This window comes from Urocitellus parryii, chromosome 6 (assembly GCF_045843805.1).
Source record: "Urocitellus parryii isolate mUroPar1 chromosome 6, mUroPar1.hap1, whole genome shotgun sequence".
NCBI classification, from domain to species: Eukaryota; Metazoa; Chordata; class Mammalia; order Rodentia; family Sciuridae; genus Urocitellus; species Urocitellus parryii.
This window is the reverse complement of record NC_135536.1, coordinates 97,799,853-97,818,687: the sequence shown is the minus strand read 5'-3', so window position 1 is coordinate 97,818,687 and position 18,835 is coordinate 97,799,853. Positions and strand designations below refer to the sequence as shown.

At 35.9% G+C, this 18,835-nt stretch overlaps 1 protein-coding gene across 3 annotated transcripts in view; it reads right to left on the bottom strand.

The window, feature by feature from the left end:
- Nucleotides 1-5,064: 5,064 nt before the first annotated feature.
- Nucleotides 5,065-18,835, bottom strand: part of Tmod3 (tropomodulin 3) — a 76,564-nt gene continuing 62,793 nt past the window's right edge. For 2 of the 3 annotated variants that reach the window (XM_026392584.1, XM_026392592.2), the window contains exons 7-10: nt 17,534-17,641; nt 14,676-14,819; nt 12,743-12,887; nt 5,065-7,443 (exon numbers count right to left, since the gene is read on the bottom strand). In XM_026392584.1, coding sequence (XP_026248369.1) covers nt 7,409-7,443; nt 12,743-12,887; nt 14,676-14,819; nt 17,534-17,641 — 432 coding nt within the window. In that variant the 3' untranslated portion in view covers nt 5,065-7,408. Of the gene's footprint in view, nt 7,444-9,529; nt 9,617-12,742; nt 12,888-14,675; nt 14,820-17,533; nt 17,642-18,835 lie in introns of all 3 variants that reach the window. The other variant, XR_003301128.1, reaches the window with a different exon arrangement.

The following is an 18,835-nucleotide window of genomic DNA, read 5'->3' as shown; positions in this document are numbered from 1 at the left end:
GTGTTATTATACTCACCTTACAGATGGAAACAATCACAAAGTTGAACAAATACATCAGTGACCTAATGAAGACAGATGCTCAAGATACTCACCTGAGATAAATGAGCTTTAAGGAAAAGAGCAATAGGAAACAGAACACTAGCTTCAACTCCTAGCCTTTTGACTCCCCTGGTGGGTGTAAGATAATGGGTACCTAAATACATATGGAATAAAGGAACCAGCAGTGTTATCTTGGGAAAGTCACTTTGATTTCTTTGAGGTCAGCTTCCTCAAGTAGATGGGTTTAGACTTGACTACATAAATCCTTCATGATCTAACATTTGTTATTTCTCTGCCTCTGAGAGTTGAATACTAGATATTTTATTATTAGATGGAAATGATCAAGGAAAAACATGCCCCATCTTCTCAATACAGAAAACCTGGACTTACATTCTATCTCCTTTTCCTACCTTTTTTTTTTTAACTTGCAGCTGACCCTTTAGGTTGGGGAATCAGGTGCCACTCAGCTGCAAGTTTGTTTGTTTGTTTGTTTGTTTTGAGAGAGAGAGAGAGAATTTCAATATTTATTTTTCAATATTCGGCAGACACAACATCTTTGTTTGTATGTGGTGCTGAGGATCAAACCTGGGCCGCATGCATGCCAGGCAAGCGCGCTAAGGCCTGAGTCACATCCCCAGCCCTCCTTTTCCTACCTTAATAGCACAATTTCATGAATGTATAGTAAACACTTTCATAATTTGCATTAGTTCCTGAAAGGAGACTTAGAGACTCATTCAGAACACCAAGAGGTACTAGCATAATTTAGTTGTAAGCTCAGGGATTCTTAATATGGCCTTGAGGCTTAGATGTATCTGTGAAATCTCCAGTTCCTCAAAGTTTGCAGATCATGCAGGAAAGCTTAAACATCTGAAGGAAAACAAATGTTTTGCAATTTTGGATTCACATGTGGTTGGTTAACCATCCAGAGTTTGGTACCTAAAGACAGAAGTGCCCCATGTACTGAGTGTCTTTTACTAGGCTGCTTCAGAGGACATGATGAGGGCACTCTCCCCATAGCTCCTGGCACTCTTGAGTCCTCTCAGACAGAGGAGCCTCTCAAAACTCCAAAGCCTCTCTAACTTGCCATATATATCAGGATGTCCTGTCTGTGAATATAAAGCTCGATCAAACCCAATACATGTTCCACTGATTTTCTATTCTGGCTGATGGATCTAGGTGACTGATATGCAATGACTGCTTTACTGTAAAAAGCACCTCTAGTTGATTAGCAAGACTGGCTCCTGTCAGGTCCAGAATGTACTGTATCACAGAACCCCGCTTCTTCATATCTGTCAATTTAATTTAGTTCTATGATCAGATAAGACCAAGTACTGTTATTACATTGAGCCACGTAAAATCACTATTTTTATGCGTAAAAATGGCCAACTATTGACAATTTATATGGCTCAATAGGGTAATATCTTAGCTGAGACTATTCTAACAAAGTATCATAGATTGATTGGTTTGCACAACAGAAACTTCTCATATTTCTAGAGGCTGGGAAGTCCAAGATCAAGGTTCAGCACCTAGGAAGGGCTCTCTTTCTGGATTGTAGACAGCTATGTTTTCAACATCTCCTCACATGACAGAGAGTTTTGTGTCTTTTGTCTCTTCTCATCACAAGGGCCCCACATTTGGGACCTTATCTAATCCTAATTACCTTCCAGAGGCCCCATCTCCAAATACCATGACATTGGGGATTAGATCTTCAACCTACAAATTTTGGGGAGATACATATTCAGTCCATAACAGGTAGGATAGAAAATTTAGGAAATTAGTAAACTTATTTTAGAATGATATAAATAATTAACTTTAAAATACAGGAACTAGGGCTGGAGTTGTAGCTCAGTGGAAAAGTGCTTGCCTGGCATGCGTGAGGCATTGGATTTGATTCTCAGCAACACATACAAATAAATAAAGGTCTATCAACAACTAAAAAAATATTTTAAAAAATTACAGGAACTAAAAGGATTATGTGCTCTTCCAAAAAACCTAAGTCTACAGGATATTTGGTAAACTTTATTGAAATGATTTGTTCCAGTATATAATTGTTAAGTTCTAAATGCCTATAGTGCATATTCTTCACAAGAAACTTCATTGCATTATTATGAACTGAGGGGATTTTTTTTTATTATTTAAACAACAGTGTTACATAATGCATTGCTTTTTGTACTTATAAAGATGGAAAAGTATGACATTTAGAGTATTTTGGATATATTAGTCAAGGGAAAAAATATCTAAAAACTTGACTTTATGTGACAAAGAATGATGTTACAAAAGCAATTTTCAAGCTTTTAATCCAAAAGACTGAAATAAAAGTGAAAATTTATTTGAAATTACAAATTACATGTGCATACTTGTGTCTGTGGTTCTGGGGACTGAATCCAGGCCTCCTGTATGCTAGGCAAATGCTCTATCACTGAATCACACCCTCAGCCCCTGTGTGCATACCTTAAAAAAACAATTCTTAGGCAGACAAATCTAAAACTTTGAAACAACTGAATCAAAAACTCATTTTTCAGAGAGTGTAGTGACTGCTTGAGTCCAGAAGTATGAAGCCAGCCTGGGCAACACAGGGAGACTAGTCTCAAAACAATAACCAACATAATACAACAACAAAATACACTTGTCTTTGAGTGGAGATGAAATTTAAACTCTTAATAATGGCTAAACATACCCATCAAGAACCTAGAATTTGTTCTTAAGTCTTAAACATCACTCCAAGTATATAAACGATGATATCTGAAGGATTTTATGCCAATTAGTTGCTTTGAACTAATATACTAATAGTCTGTAGAAAAGGGAGCAAAACCTCTATACGTAGACTCTTAAGGATGTGGGAGAATCTTAAATAAAATATGTGAACTTGTTATAATTAACAAAATATGGTGGTGTTTCTTAGTGTTTTAATTTATTAACTCTAAAGCAGGTATCCTAAGTCCATTCTTTTCTTTTTTTTTCCTCCTTTTTCTTTTAGTAGCACAGGGGACTGAACCCAGGCCCTTGGGTTCAGCACTCTACTACCACTGAGTTACATCCCCAACCTAGTTCTTTACATATTAATAAAGGCTTTCTAAAATATATGGTAATGGCCATGATAATTTACTTAATTATGTCTTTTCCCCTAGGTAATCCCTAAGGTTGGTCCCTCTGAATAATGAGACTACAAGGTAGAGTTTAAAATTAATAAAATGTTACAAATGTTTTATTATTAAAAATTCCAAATTGTCCAATTTTATAGAAGACTTATAGAACTGAATTATAGTGAAGAAAAATCAATGATATAAACAATAACCAGATTAAAATATGACAATATAAAAATCATTGCAGATGGATAGTATTTTCTCAATTTAAAAATCATTAGGGAAGAGTTTGATTTGTTTGATAAGCAAGTCTTAGAGTGAGAGCTATCCAGAAACAATATTAATCAGCATCAGCTGGTATTGAAGACAGTTCTCCAGATGTTTAGATCCAACAACTTAAAACCCTTCATCTGGCCAGTAGCAACAGGAGTTGTCTCTATTCCATCCATGTGTTTGTTTCTCTTGGGTGCCATGTTTTCAGTCAATACTGTTCAAAAGTGAAGTATCACTGTAGTGCAGGAGCAAAGCTAGACAGGACTGAGCCTGCAGAGAATGGCAGTGTCCATGGACTCCAGAGATAGCATGATCCTTGGATCTGCTAGGAGGTAACAGTGGTTCCTGGTTTCATAGTGAGAAAATAAGGTAGCCCTGGGAACTGTAAGATTTCATGAAACTTTACAAACTTTTGTCTTATTTTAATGGCAATCAAGGTTATATATAATGTACAACAGGACTAACATTTTGCCAAAACTTTTTTTTCTTTTACAATTTTTATTATATCATGGAATCCCCCCTTAAAAGGAAAACACACCAGATAATTGATTAATTGGAAAATGATCTAAAGTTCTATTTATTTAACTTTCCTCAAGTGTACCTCTTACACAAAGCAAGTGGGTTACTTGATTCAGAGAACAAGAATTTACTATTTAATGACCAAGAAAACTCCCCTTGAAATTGATAACAATCTGCTAGATTATGTAATACAATTGTTTATTTGGTCTTTTAAATGATGTGGCACCCTTAGAAAATATATTTTGCTTATTCTTTAGATTTTTACAAGGCTTTAGCTACAAATATATAGCACCAAAATCCATTTTCATCATATTAATATTGGCAATAATATTGAGTTTTAAAAACAATTTCATATAGACACACTGGAAAAATTTGAACTCCAGACAAATATGAATATAAAATTTTATAAAATGGGTAATTAAATTTTTTTTAAAAAGCAACAATTTAAAAATGAAAGGACATTCTCTTAGATAAACATGTAAGTTGAAACTGATTAGATGAAAAAACTTAAGGTCTTAAAAATTCTCTTAAGATTATATCAAAACCCAGTTAACAAAAGATTAAAAGGTACCAATTTTTTTTGCAGGGGGGTACTGGGGGTTGAACCCAGGGCCACTCTACCACTGAGTTATATCCCCAGACTTTTTTTTTTTTAAATGAATTTAAACTTTATTTATTTGTTTTTATGTGGTGCTAAGGATAGAACCCAGTGCTTCACCCATGCCAGGCAAGTACTCTACCACTGAGATACAATCCCAGTCCATGATTTCTTTTATTTTTTATTTTGAGACAGGGTCTTGTTAAATTGCTAGGGCCTCACTAAATTGCTGAGGCTGGCCTTAAACTTGTGATCTTCCTACCTCAGCCTCCCAAGTCACTGGGATTACAGGCATGAGCCACCATGCCCAGCGAGGTACCAGATTTTTTCAAAGTAAACACTGTTATTCTCCCTTATAATTATAATACTTGGGAGATTTCCATATTTAGTTGGATGAGTATTCATATTAAAATTATTTATAAAGAAATTATAAAATGTATTATAGCACAGAACTGGAATGGTACAAGCAAAATACTCAACTTAGTCATACTTTGATAAATACTAGGTAAAAAAGATATTCCTGTAAGATACAAAATTCTACGTAGGGACCAACCTTAACAATATTTAGGAAAAAAAAAACCACCAAATGGGAGAGAGGGGAGCACACTTATTAACTGACTTAACAGGGCAATGCAAATGAGGAAGCCTGGCTAGAAGTTTAAGTGATCAATTCTTTGTGGTAGCCTTAGATACCTGCTCCATGCCTGACTCCAAATCTTGCTGGAATTGCACAGTTTATAAAATCAAGTACAATTCAAAAGTTGTATATGTAAAGAAGGAAGAAGGGAGGGGAAGAGGAGAGGGAGAGACAGTAGAGGCTGGTGTTGGGGGAGGCAGTCAGGTGAGAAAGCAAGCAAGTGAAGCCTTTCTAACTTGGAAAAAAAAAATCAGTGGCTTTTAACTGAAAGGGAATAGTGCAAAGTTAATCTTTGGCCCCTCTGAAATACTGGATATTGATTTTTCAAAAAGCAAACACACCACAGTTCCTATGAGGGAAGCTTTAGCCTGTTAAGAAGGCTTATTACTATAGTACACAAGCTGCTGCCTAGATCATGGGATAAATTGTCTAGCAGCCAAAATAGTAGACATTTTGTGATTCAACTTCAAAAGGTTTTTAAAAAACTAACCATGACAAACTACCTTCCCCTTACTCAGAAATATCTTTTTGTAAATGATCCAGGTAGGCCTTATGAGGCCAGTATTTTTTCTGATCCCCTTCTTCCCAGTCTTCTGTAGATGTGAGTGCGTCTGCTATCTCCTGCTAAAGAGCTGCTATGGGACAGGACATGAATGCAAAATCAAACCCTGTAGCACAGCTGGGGTGTGCAGTGTCACACTTGTCCTCTCGCCACAAGACTCTGTTCAAGCACTCACCTCAATACTCTGAGCAATAAAGACCACTTTTGTTATAGAAAATATTTTTATACAATATGGAAAAAGTGCAAGATGAAAGGAAGCATATAATAGTATCAGATTCTGAAGATCAGCACTTCTCTTTTTTGGCTGGAAAGTGTGTAGTGGGGATTAAATATTGTCTATGCCATTCTGCGCTGCATATGGAACTTCTTGGCATACAGCACAATACCAAGTAATTTACACACATCCCAGTTTCTAACTTCCTTATAGTAACCATCAGTTTAAGTGGCTGTTTTGCAAGTTCCTCAAACCTGAACTCCATCATGTTACCTATGATTTCACATGTTTAGCAGCAGCTTTCTTTTTTATTTTATCCTAAATAACTGAGAGTTGGCTGTGTGCCTTTTTATGGGGGAAGAAAACAACTTTTCTACTCAGATGTTTTTTTACCATTAGCTTTCATAAAAATTTAATAATGCCCACATTAAAATGAAAAACTGTAATAAACATAGACATAAATGGGGGTTGAAGGGAGAATGGGAAAAGGAAAGACAGTGGAATCAATCTGACATAAATTTCCTATGCACATACATGAATATACCATAGTGAATCTTACCATCAAGTACATCCACAAAGAATTAATTAAGAAATAATAACTGGGTAAATGGCAGAAAGATCAATAGAGGGAAAGAAGCTGGGGGTAGGAAAAGGGAAGGGGAAAAAGAGGTACTGGGGTCTTCACCAGAACATGATATATTCCATGCTTTCATTATGTCAAAACAAATTCTACTGTCATTTATAACTAAAATGAACCAATTAAAAATACTTAGACATACTATATTTTTAAACAAAGCATATAACCTGGATCAGCTGATGATTTTGTTTAAAAAACAAATCCCTAGATGTTGCTGAGCTGCACCAGACAAGCACAGTAACCTGCACTGCATGAAGGTCTCTCCCTGGAGGTCTGCTTTGGCTTCTGAACACTTCACCAGATTTTGAGCCATCTGTTTAAAAATCATTGCATTTTGATTCCTTGATAAGGAAAAAATATACCCTTGCCAAGTTCATTTATTCTTAAAAAATGGAAAAGTATCCAGGTTACAAAACAAAGAAAACTTCTAAGTGCCTTATACCTCGAAGGAGCAATTGATATCAGCAATGTCCCTTTTTAATTTAAAAAATTGGTCCTCAAATTATTCTACATAAATGACTTCTGAAACTTATTTATAATCGTATTGTTTTTTGCCCAAGACTCATTATAAGTCATTTAATTAAGCTAAATTAAAACTGATTTTAGTAGAAAGTGGAAATGCTTCAAAATATAAAATACCAGATACTATTGATTTTATAATTTTAAACTGATAACAACTTAAACTAGGAAAATAATGCATATAGCTAACAAAAAAGCTAAACAAACAAACAAACAAAAAGATTTCCAGTCTTTTCCCTTCTACCCAGAAAAATTTTACATCTGATGTCACCAACATGAGCCCTTGGTAAAGTTCTGAAGTCTTCCAAAGATTATACTTTGTTGGACTTACTGGTGGTCTCCTTCAACTCGTTTTTTTCGCACTATGAGAAAAAGAAAAGGGTTTTGGGGAATCCCCATTAGTTTCTACAATGTTAACTTGCTTATAACAAATTTCTGTACAATTCTGTTAGTTTTACAAAAATTAAGCGTGCATTTCCAGTTCACATGACCATTAATAAAAAAACAATTTCCCATCATTGACCATTGTTATTTACCTGCTGAGAACCAAGGGGCTTCTAAATAAGAAAGACTGTCCTAAGCTCAATGACCCTGTGCTTATACAGTGGCAGTGCTAAAAACCTAAAACACAGAGTAGTCAGCATTAGGTTTGAGTCTTCTGTTTATTGAAAAAATGTACACCTAGGCCAGGTGTGGTGGTGCATATCTATAATCCCCATAACTTGGGAGGATGGAGATGCAGGATCACGAGTTCAAGGTGAGCCTCTGAAACTTAGTGAGATTTTGTTTCAAAAAATAAAAAGGGCTAGTAATATGGCCCTTGGTGGTACAGTGCCCCTGGGTTCAATTACCAGTACTGGGTGAGGGGGTGGGGGGGAGAGTATACCTAGGTTTTATAAAGTGATTAATAAGTTACTGAATTAAATTCTGCAATGACCTCAGACAGCTGGGGTTAAAAGGTATTAAAAGTAACAATTTTCATGCTCTTGTGGTTAGATACAACAATGTATTTCCTTAGTCTGAAAGAATATATACTAAAAGCATTTTTGTCATTTTTAAAGTAAGTGACTTGCTATTGTTTTCCAAATTTCCCTTCTCTTTCTTCTACAAAATGAACCAGTTGAGGGGTCTGATGAAATAACAAATGCAGGGGAAAAAAAAAAAGAAAGAAAGAAAATTTCAGACTCTGGTAATGTGCTGAGGTCAATTCTGGGTAATATAAATTTTGGTTCCAAAGTGGCCAGCCAATTAGTTCAGCTGATGGAGTAAAAAAAGGTGCATGTATTTGAGAACTCCCAGCCTCTTTACGGACAGATGATGCCAAACCATCAAGCTGTGCTTACAAGCAGCAAGGATACCAAGTCTTCAGCTTTAGAAATGTTCTATCTGCTCTCTCACCTACCAGCCACCAATAGCATTTCAGTGCTACTCAGTGTTGTAGCTGACTCCTATTTAGAGAGGACAAAAGGCACAACAGGTTCTGAAGTCAGTGCAAATGGGAATGTGGAACATGGCTCTGTCACTTTTCTGTAGTGTGTTCTCTGGTAAGTCAATTAACCTCTCTAGGCCTCAACTTATTCTATGTACCAGGAGAATGATGATAGCTATACATATCTATACCTCCATGGCTGTGCAACTAAAGGCACTATAAGCTGCACTGTGCAGTACTTGAGAATACAGAAAGCCTTTATGAAAGAGTAGTACTCAGCTTCATTATTCACCATAGGAAGATTATATCAGTCACTTTTCCAAGGTGAGGAAAGGCAATTTGACTACTGTAAAGGATCTGTATTTATATGTTACTGTTTTGATACCTTTTTCAGTAAGTTTCTCTGATTAAGTTAGACTGGTCTATTAATTTCCTGCTCTTTTCTGTCCATGGAAGCAAGTAGTAAAGCAATCGACTCTCTAGCCTAATTGACTGATGCCAACAGGTACACCTGGCCTCCCGACCAGGTCATAGACACTGCTCTGGCGTTATTCTGACCGCTGGCTTCTGTTTGTTGGCCTTTAACAGATGATATCAGACGTTCAAGTGATGGCTTGTCCAGCCAAGTAGAGTATCAGGGTCTTATGAACATTTTTATACTTATCTTTGCAAGCTAATTTTAGTCCACAGTAATGAAGAATAAATTTTACTAACATATAAAGGGGGGAAAAAATCAAAGGAAATTTCTGTTTTCCAAATACAAACTTAGCTCATATTTATACATCTCTGAAAAACAGAAATATGTGAAATTATTCAGATAATTCTGTAGGGCAGGGTTTAGCTGTTATCAGTATACCATTTTAGATGTTAAAATGCATGTTACAAAAATGTTACGAACGAGATCTATAAGACAGAGTATAGCAAACAAAAAAGGTGTAGAAAATTGGTTATGTAGTTAGCTAGTGTAAAGATGATAAACAGGATGAGGCTCAAGGTTCAATTGAATATTGTATGTATACCATATAACCTCTTTGCTTTTATATCTGTGACACTTCTTAGACGGAGAGATGGTGAGTAGGTAGAATTATTTCAATGAATAGTTGTGACTAAGAAAATAATAAGAGAAAGATGTTACCAAAATCAGAACACCAAAGACCTGATACAGTCTAATTTGTAAGCTGAAGAAAAATAATATGCCCAAAAGATTCTGTGCAAGTTTTAAGTCTCATTCTTAGATAGCTCTTTTTGAGTTACTACATATCAGGCTGCTGAGATCTGCACCTGACAAAAGATATGGTCTTTAGACTTTCATCAATAGGCAGAGATTAGAGTGTATGGCTGGGAAAAAATTAAGCTGAGAGTGGATGACCAGGAAGTTGCTGCTGTGTGCACAATGTGATGGGTAAGAGCCACTCTGACTCTTTTTTCTCACTTGGTGCCCACTTGTTACTTTTCAGCAATTCCTAAGTTTATCCTTTAGATAATAGGCTGATAAATTTTGCCCTATTAGCAATTATTTGGGCCTAGTCCAATTTCTTTCCAAAACCCAACTCACTGATATAAATTCTTAATATTTCATCAGTAATCAGTTGTAAGTCCTAACTTCATTTTCTCTAAGAGTATTAGGAATAGGGGTTTTTTTTAAAAGTATTATCTTAATCATACATTTAGACATCTAAGATGTTCTCAAATGCTTCCCACATAACATCCAACAAATATAATTTTAGTATCTTCCACTAACTATGCTTCTTAATCTGCTAATGTTACTTTTTTATTCTGTACTTATTAAAACAAGTACTTATGGAAAGTTTATTCTGGACTCAGTATCACATTATGAGAATTAGCTCTCAAAATCTATGGGTCTTCCTCAGCATATAAATAAATAACTTGCTTATTCTTATATCTGAGCCTTTCTTCATTCATTTTTCTCACTCCAGGAATGTCCTCCTTGTCATTTCACATCTGAGACCCAAGTATGCAATCCAATTGGGACCAGAATCAAACAACATGAGTACAGTCTAGAGAGCTTCCAGCACAAAGCTGTTTGCTTCCTCTTTTTTTTTTAATACCTTTATTTATTTATTTATTTTTATATAGTGCTGAGGATCAAACCCAGCGCCTCGCACATGCTAGGTGAGCATTCCACTGCTGACCCAGCCCCCGATTGCTTCGTCTTGATTCTTCTTTGTGTCAGACCTTATCTTCAACATGGCCTCCTTATCTTCTCTAATATATAAACTGTTCAGTGTCTACATAAGGTAGCGTAGGAAATAGTTTTTTCTGCTCTCCATTTTCATCTGTCAAAATCTCCTTATTCTAATACTAGACATTTCTTTTCATATGGTCTGTCAGAAGAGTACAACTGCTGAGACCTTGCAAAGGTTAGTTTCCCCAAGGTGACACTTATGGGCTTTCACCATGCAGTTCCTGCAAGGACAGCTACTGGGATCACCTGCCTGCTGGGAAGGACGCAGGTGACAAAAGACGGTTAGGACTACAAATTTGTTGATGGCATTCTGGGATTTGTTAAGATAGTTTCAAAGGACAAGAAAAATGGAGGATACTCGTGGCTTAATTTATGGCTACTTGGTTAGCAGGAAATTGTAACTTTGAGCAAAGACAAATTTTGCCCTATTTATTCCCTTAATTTTTAATAAGAACCTGCTATATGTCAGACATGATTTTAAGATTAAACATTTGGACATGACCTCTCTGCCAAAAACATGGTCCCTACCCCAAAACATACTATTTCAATGAAGTAGAACTGATTTACTCAGTAAAAGCCATTTAGAAAGTATGACAGAAGCTGTGACAAGTAGAGGGTACACGAGGCACATATGCTCAATGACAGAAGCAAAACTCCAATAGCCACTTATCACTGGAGAAACAAACCAGGGTTTCACTTAATGTGAACTATTACACAATCAGTTGGAATAGTTATTAAGCACCTGAATGACCAAGTCCTTTACTTCCCTAAAAGAAGGAAAGCCGAAAATCTGCATGTTTTTAAAGGTCTTCAATTATTTATGAAGTTCAGCCAGACTACACTGCTCTAGCAAAATCAAATTAAATACCTGGAGAAAAAAATGGAAACTTGTGAACCAATACTAAAACAATTTTAGTATGAGTTTGCAAACTACATCTAGAATTGACAATCCACCAAAACAAAGCCATTTTTTAAAAAATCCGAGTGGCCAAAATTTCCTATAGGAAATACAAAGGACAGAAGGGTTTGAATGTTTTTATTTTTTAAAAAAATGTATTTATTTTTTAATTGCAGTTGGACAAAATACCTACATTTATTTATTTATTTATTTATTTATTTATTTATTTTTATGTGGTGCTGAGGATCGAACCTAGAGCCTTGCATGTGGTAGGCAAGCGCTCTACTGCTGAGCCACAACCCCAGCCCAAATGTTCTTGCTTTTCTTGGTGATCTGGATTAAAGAAATGGAACTGTATTTTTTTTTGCTCCAGAAACTTTAAAAGGCAGCAAACTCGAATATGGCTGAAGTTTAACAAAACTACATCACTTTGAAATATTAACTCCTTTTGAGAAGTCTATTTTAATTCTTTCTAAAATGCATCTTTTAAAATACTTTAATACCACATATCATAACTTAAAAGAAGAGTCACTTTTTGGAAACATGTACAAACAAAATTTTGAGCAACATATTCTTTAATTCAGCTGTGGCTGGAAAGTTTATTTCAAACATAAGTCACAAGCCTTAGCAGCTCAACAGAAACATGAAAGAAAGGGAGACTGCTGTTCTAGCTGTGTGAAGTGGGAAAACAAATGGTGTCATGTTCTGGAGACCACCAAGTGCAGCATTTATGTATCAGTGACTTTACAGCTTGGGGTAAAACTATAACAACTCTTTATTTCATCATCTAAAACTGAATTTCCATCTGGATCTGTTCTGTAAAAAGGACAAGAACCTTGACTGTACTGAAATATTTGTAAATGAGAACAAAATATTTGTTTTATAGAAAATTTCCTTAAAGCTATAAAATATCTGTCACAGAAAATTGGCTTATCACCAACACAATGATCACCATAACCTAGCCAAACTTTAACTCAATCAGTACAAAAAGGACTGTGTAGATTTTAGAAACAAAGAACCAGTAATTTCTCTGTCAAAATTTATTTTGGAAGTAAAATAGATGGTCCCCCAATCTATTAGCTCAATAATATAATTCAGAAACTTGATTTGACACTTCAAATGTCTTACCTAAGTCGTTGTTTTTTGTTATAGCATTAGCTGCCCTGGTTCGGGGTCCTTGCTGTGTAAACTGATACCCAAATTTAAGGATATTTGCATTTTCCTCAAGCATCTTGGCTATTTCCAATTCTACAGCTGTTCCCAACTGTTGCCTCTGGAAGAATTAGAAATGAATATTAGTATTAAGAAACTAGGTCAAAATTTTTCTCAAGTAAATCAAGACTAAGATATTCAAACACATGTTAATAGCTGGTCTCTTTAAATTTTCCAATTCCTACAATGAACATAGAAACAAAACAAAAAAAAAAGTTTTTTTTTTCAGTATACCTCCAGCCCGAATTTTTATTTTTTTATTCTGAGACAGGGTCTAAATTGCCATAGCTTGCCTCAAACTTATGATTCTCCTGCCTCAAGTCTCCTGAATATTGGATTACGAGCATGCACCACTACACCCAGTAAGAAACAAAATTTTAAAAGATCAATACATGATCATACAGACATAAAAAAAAAAAGTGCATTCCATAATGAGACACCACCTCATGTCCATGAAGAAGAGAATGATGGGGAAAAAAAGGATAAGCACATGGTGTGGTGCTATGCACCTATAGTCCCAGGTACAAAGGAGGCTGAGGCAGGAGGACTACTTAAAGCTCCCAGAAGTTTGAGACAAACCTGGGCAACATAGCATGACCCTGTTAAAAAAAAAAAAAAAAAAAAAGACAACAGCAAGAAGAATATGGGAAAAACTGAGGGTCCCCTCTGCATTTTTGGTAGGAATATAAAATTCTACAGATGTCATGGAAAACCACTTGGCAACTGCTCAAGAATTTAAACAGAATAACCATACTATGAATCAATTCTACTCCTAGGTATGTGCCCAAAAGAAATGAAACTCAAGTTTACACAAAAATTTTTACATGAATGGTCATAGTGGCATTGTTTTTATTAACTAAAAAAAATAAAAACACTTCAAGGATAATAGAATATTATTCACCCATCAAAAGGAAAGGAGTACTGATACATGCTATAGCATGGATGAACCTTCAGAACATTATGATGGTAGGTCAAAAAAAATAGTCACAGAAAGTCATATATTACATAATTTCACTGAAACTTTATTACCAGTTTCCAAGCACTGGTAGAAGCAATGAATGTGAGTGATTGCTCATAGGTATGGGTTTTCTTTTTTGGACAGTTATTTTTCAAATTAAAAAAAATTAGTAACCACCCTGGATGGAAGCATTTCTAACATGTATAATTCTCTCTGCCTCTTTAAAAGTTCGTCTGGATGTGGGTGACCCCAGCATTATGTTAAGTACCACGACTGTACTTACTTAGCCAGACAGACTATGCCCTCAGGGTAACTAGATATTGGAAGTTTTGTTTTGTTTTTTAACAGTACTGTGGACTGAACCCGCTCTACCACTGAGCGACATTCCCAGTTTTTATTTTATTTTTTTCATTTTGAAATGGGGTCTAAGTTGCTGAGGTTAGCCTTGAACTCATGATCCTCCTGCCTCAGTCTGCTGAGTAGCTGGGATTATAAGGTATGTGCCACCATGTCTGGCACTGTTCTTTCATTTAACCTATTCTATTAGTCTACTATGTGTTTGAGATTGTGACCCATTATAAACATAAAAATCTACAATGTTGATCTTGCTACCAGAGAGCTAAAAAAAAAAAAAAAAAAAATGGAGAACAGACTGTCACATGTATGAGCCCTTTCAGTTCAAAATAAGCAGCCATCTCAATTCTCTTAAAATGACTCAGGGAAAGTTGCTTGGTACACATCTTTATATACATTAAGTCAATATTCTGGGTGCTCCAAATGTCCTCTCATCCCCTTTAGTCCCCCTTCCCCCCACCTCTCCCACCCCATGCTTTCCCTGCCCAGGTCCCAAGCCCTACACAGTGTGGGCTCTAGCTATTGCACAACACTGACCTGATTGTCAATTTTAAGCTCTGCCAGGGTTTCATTATCTCTTAAACCATCAATCAGTGCCAGAACCCCAGCTCCTGTAATGAAGTTGGACTCCATATTTAAGCTCTTCAAAGTTTTGTTTACTTTCAGCATATCTGCAAAAGCCTAGAAATTCAAGAAAATATTTGGAGATTAAAATTTGATAGCACCTATTACATGCTGCACATTCCATAAATAAATACATAAATTAACATAACTGCCTTAATGTTTCTCTTTAGATTGTTTCAACCTGACACAATATTGTAGAGGTTTCACATGTTTTCTACTTGTCACATGTACCCTGTTATAATCTTTAGGTTTTTTTGGTCACATGTAATTTTCTACTCCTATTCACATTCTCATGTTTATTTATATGTTATTTCATGCTTCTTTCTCCTAAGTTTCCAAAGCTTTCTCTCAGTTTCTGTGTAGAAATAATTTCATCTTCTCTTACTGCAGCTGGGTCCTGCTGCAGCTGAATCACTGTGAAGCCAAACTGAGAAGAAATTATAGGCTAAATTAATTTCCAAGGCAGAAGACCAGAAAAGATCACGGATAACTAGAACTGAAAGAGCTAAGACTATAGAGAAGAAAGAACTAACTAAATATTAAACTCCTCAAGGAATACTGTCTTTACTCTGCTTCCATTAAATTTCTCTCATGATATGAGGCAATGCTAGTCATTCTGCTCAGTGTTTATGTGTGTGTGTGTGTGTGTGTGTGTGTGTGTGTGTGTCTCGGGGATTGACCCCGAGTTCAATCCCTTATATATAAACACATAATGATCTATACATATAATAATCTGATACATATACACATAATAATATATGTACATACATATGTAATGATCTAACTCAAGTAAAATCATCAAATTCTGATGCTGTGTAAAAAATTGACTTTCCAGTGGGTAAGACAGAAGGTAGCTCATTAGGAGGCTCCTGCAGGAGTCTCAGTGAGAGAAGATGGTGGCTTGGATTAGGGCATAGTAATTAATGAAAATGGTTAAGAAGCGGTTAGAGTCTAGCTAAACATGGAGGTGCATGTTTGTAACAGCAGCAATTTTGGAGGGATTGCAGATGTGTGCCACCAGGCCGGCTAGAATCCAACCACTTCCAGCCTCAGCAACTTGGCAAGGCCCTAAGCAATAGCAAGACCCTGTTTCAAAAATAAAAAAAAATAGAGGCTAGGGTTGTGGTTCAGAGGTAGAGCGCTTCTCCTAGCATGTATGAGGCACTGGGTCTGATCCTCAGCACCACATAAAATAAAAAAGATATTGTGTCCACCTATAACTAAAAAAAAAAAAAAAAAGTCTGGGGCCAGGCACGGTGGCTCACACCTATAATCCCAGAGGCTCAGGAGGTGAAGGCTGGAGGATCACGGGTTCAAAGCTAGCCTCAGCAATTTAGCAAGGCACTAAGTAACTCAGTGAGACCCTGTCTCTAATAAAATACAAAACAGGGCCAGGGATGCTCAGTGGTCGAGTGATCCTGTATTCAATCCCTAATACCAAAAAAAAAAAAAAAAAAAAAAAAGGCTAGGGATGTAGCTCAGTGGTAAAATACCCCTAGGTTAAATCCCTAGCACCAAATAAAATAAATAATTAATTAAATAAAAGAAATTGGTTGGATTCTAGAAACATTTTAAAGATGGTACTGAATGTGTTTTTAAGGCTGTCAGAAAGGGATGTCAAAGATGATTCTTTTGTTTTGCCTGAGAAATAGATCAAAGTTGCTATTTAAGTAGAAAAGATTGTGAGTCAGGAGTTTGGTTTGGGAGTTTGATGTAGGTGTCTATTAAATATCCAAGTAAAGCTGTTGAGTAGGAAGGTGAGAATATGTAAGGAGTTCAGGAGAGAGGTACAAACTGGAGATAGTAACACTGGGAGTCATCAGCATACATAGTTAACATACATGGATGAAATGGAATGAGATCACCTAGGAAGGTGCAGACAGAGAAAAGAAGGATGAAGGCCTGGACCAATTCCAATGTTTAAAGGTTGGGGAGATGAGGAGGAACCTTGTGTAGGGAGCTGAAATCACGTGGTGAGGTTAGAAGAGAACCGAAGGGAGTGAAATTCCCAAAGCAAAGTGAAGGAAAAGGTTCATACCATGACCAGGGATTTATCTCAGGAATGCAAGGCTGACTTAACATACAAAAATCATTAGTATTAATTTATCATATTAATAAAGAACAAAAGCCACATGATCATTTCCACAGAGAAAAAAAAAAAACTACAAAAGTCTAAAACTACAGAACCATATATGAAATCCTCTGCAGATGTTAAAAGAATATATTAGGTTTTTATGTGCTGATATGAAAAGATCTCTAAGATAAATGTTGAGTGAAAAATCATGTTACAGAACAGTATATATTGCATAATTCCATTTATGTTTTTGTTTTCACAGTGCTGGGGATCAAACCCAGAGCTTTGCATACATCAAGCAAGCACTCTACCACTGAGTTATACCCCAATCCCCATTTATGTTTAAAAAGTTCATAGAAAGAAATGCAGGAAAGGGCTGGGGATGTGGCTCAAGCGGTAGTACGCTCGCCTAGCATGCGCAGGGCCCTGGGTTCGATCCTCAGCACCACATACAAATAAAGATGTTGTGTCCACTGAAAATTAAAAAAAAAATCTCTCTCTTAAAAAAAAAAAAAAAAAGAAATGCAGGAAAAAATAAACACAAAAAGGTAGTAAATAATGAATTGCCTAATAGTGAGCTTAAACATCAACTGAAAAAAGGGACTAAATCTTGTTTATAAAAAATCAGTTTGACCTCATTGTAACATATCCAGGTATGCATGCATTATTTCAATATTCTTAATAGTAGTGTACTTACAACAGCAACAGGATCATTGCTTCGGGTGGCTGCAAGACTGAAATATTTCACATGTGTATTGGTTTCCAAAGCCTTTGCAAAGTCTTTTAGGGTTGGAATTGGGATATTCTTGAAAGACAGTAACATGTAACATATTTCATTTTAGTTTTTAAATTCAGTCCATTAATTAAATATACTTGTACTTACTTTCTGTTTTAAAAGATACTCAGAAATTATAATAACAAGTTTATAAATGAAAAATAGCAATGTTCTCAAAATCTATGTGACTTCTCTATATTGGTGCATTTGCAGAAACATACCACTATTTCTCTAGCACTTCAGTTAAAAGAAACTCACCATTCTACTTTTAATTGTTTTAGTATATGAAACCAACCCCTGATTGTCTAAAATGGAACCACTTTTCTCTAAGAAGAGAGATGTGAAGTCTGCCTCCACTGAGTATGATTCCTGAGGTAGATGACATACTATTCTCAGTTGCTTAGTTTACAGATTTAGGAGAGATTAACCCTATACTACCTAAAGGAGGAAAATATGGAAAGCACTGATTGCTCTGGTGGGCAATCAAGATGCCAAGTCCCTATAGTCTTGCAGTCTTCAGATCATTAATCTTTACTTAGAAACAAAGAGATACAGGGAGTGAATTAAAAAAAAAAAAAAAAAACCCAGACAATTAGTGATCACTAAGGATACCGATTTTCTCCAAGACCTTCTTTCCTCCTAACTCATTTCTTCTTTCCTTACTCCAAGGAAGAGTTGCATTGTTTAAAAACCAATAAAATCTCAGAAAACCCATTTCTAGATTATTTACCCAAGAGAAATAAAAACATATGTTCACATGAGAACTTGTACTGTAGTTTTATATGTAATCATCCCCAATTAGAAGCAACCAATATGGATAAACACACTGTAGCATATCCACAGGATGGAACGATACTCAGCAATAAAGGAACAAAATCCTGATACCTGCAACAACAGGCAAATCTCAAATACATTACGCCAAATGAGAAAGCCAGACTCAAAAGGCTACATTCTGTATGATTCTTTTTACATGACATTCTGGAAAATGCAGAATTATGGAGAAAGAAAATAGACTGGTGGTTGTCAGGGGTGAGTTGTGGGGAAGAGAATGACTACAAAGGGGTATGAGGAACTTCTGGGGTAACAGACATGTTTTATATCTTTACTTTGGCAATGGTCATACAACTGTGTATATTTGTCAAAACTCAGAACTGTATACTAAAAGGGAGAATTTTACCACATACAAACAACACCTTAAAAAAATTTAATTTGGCAAGATGTGGT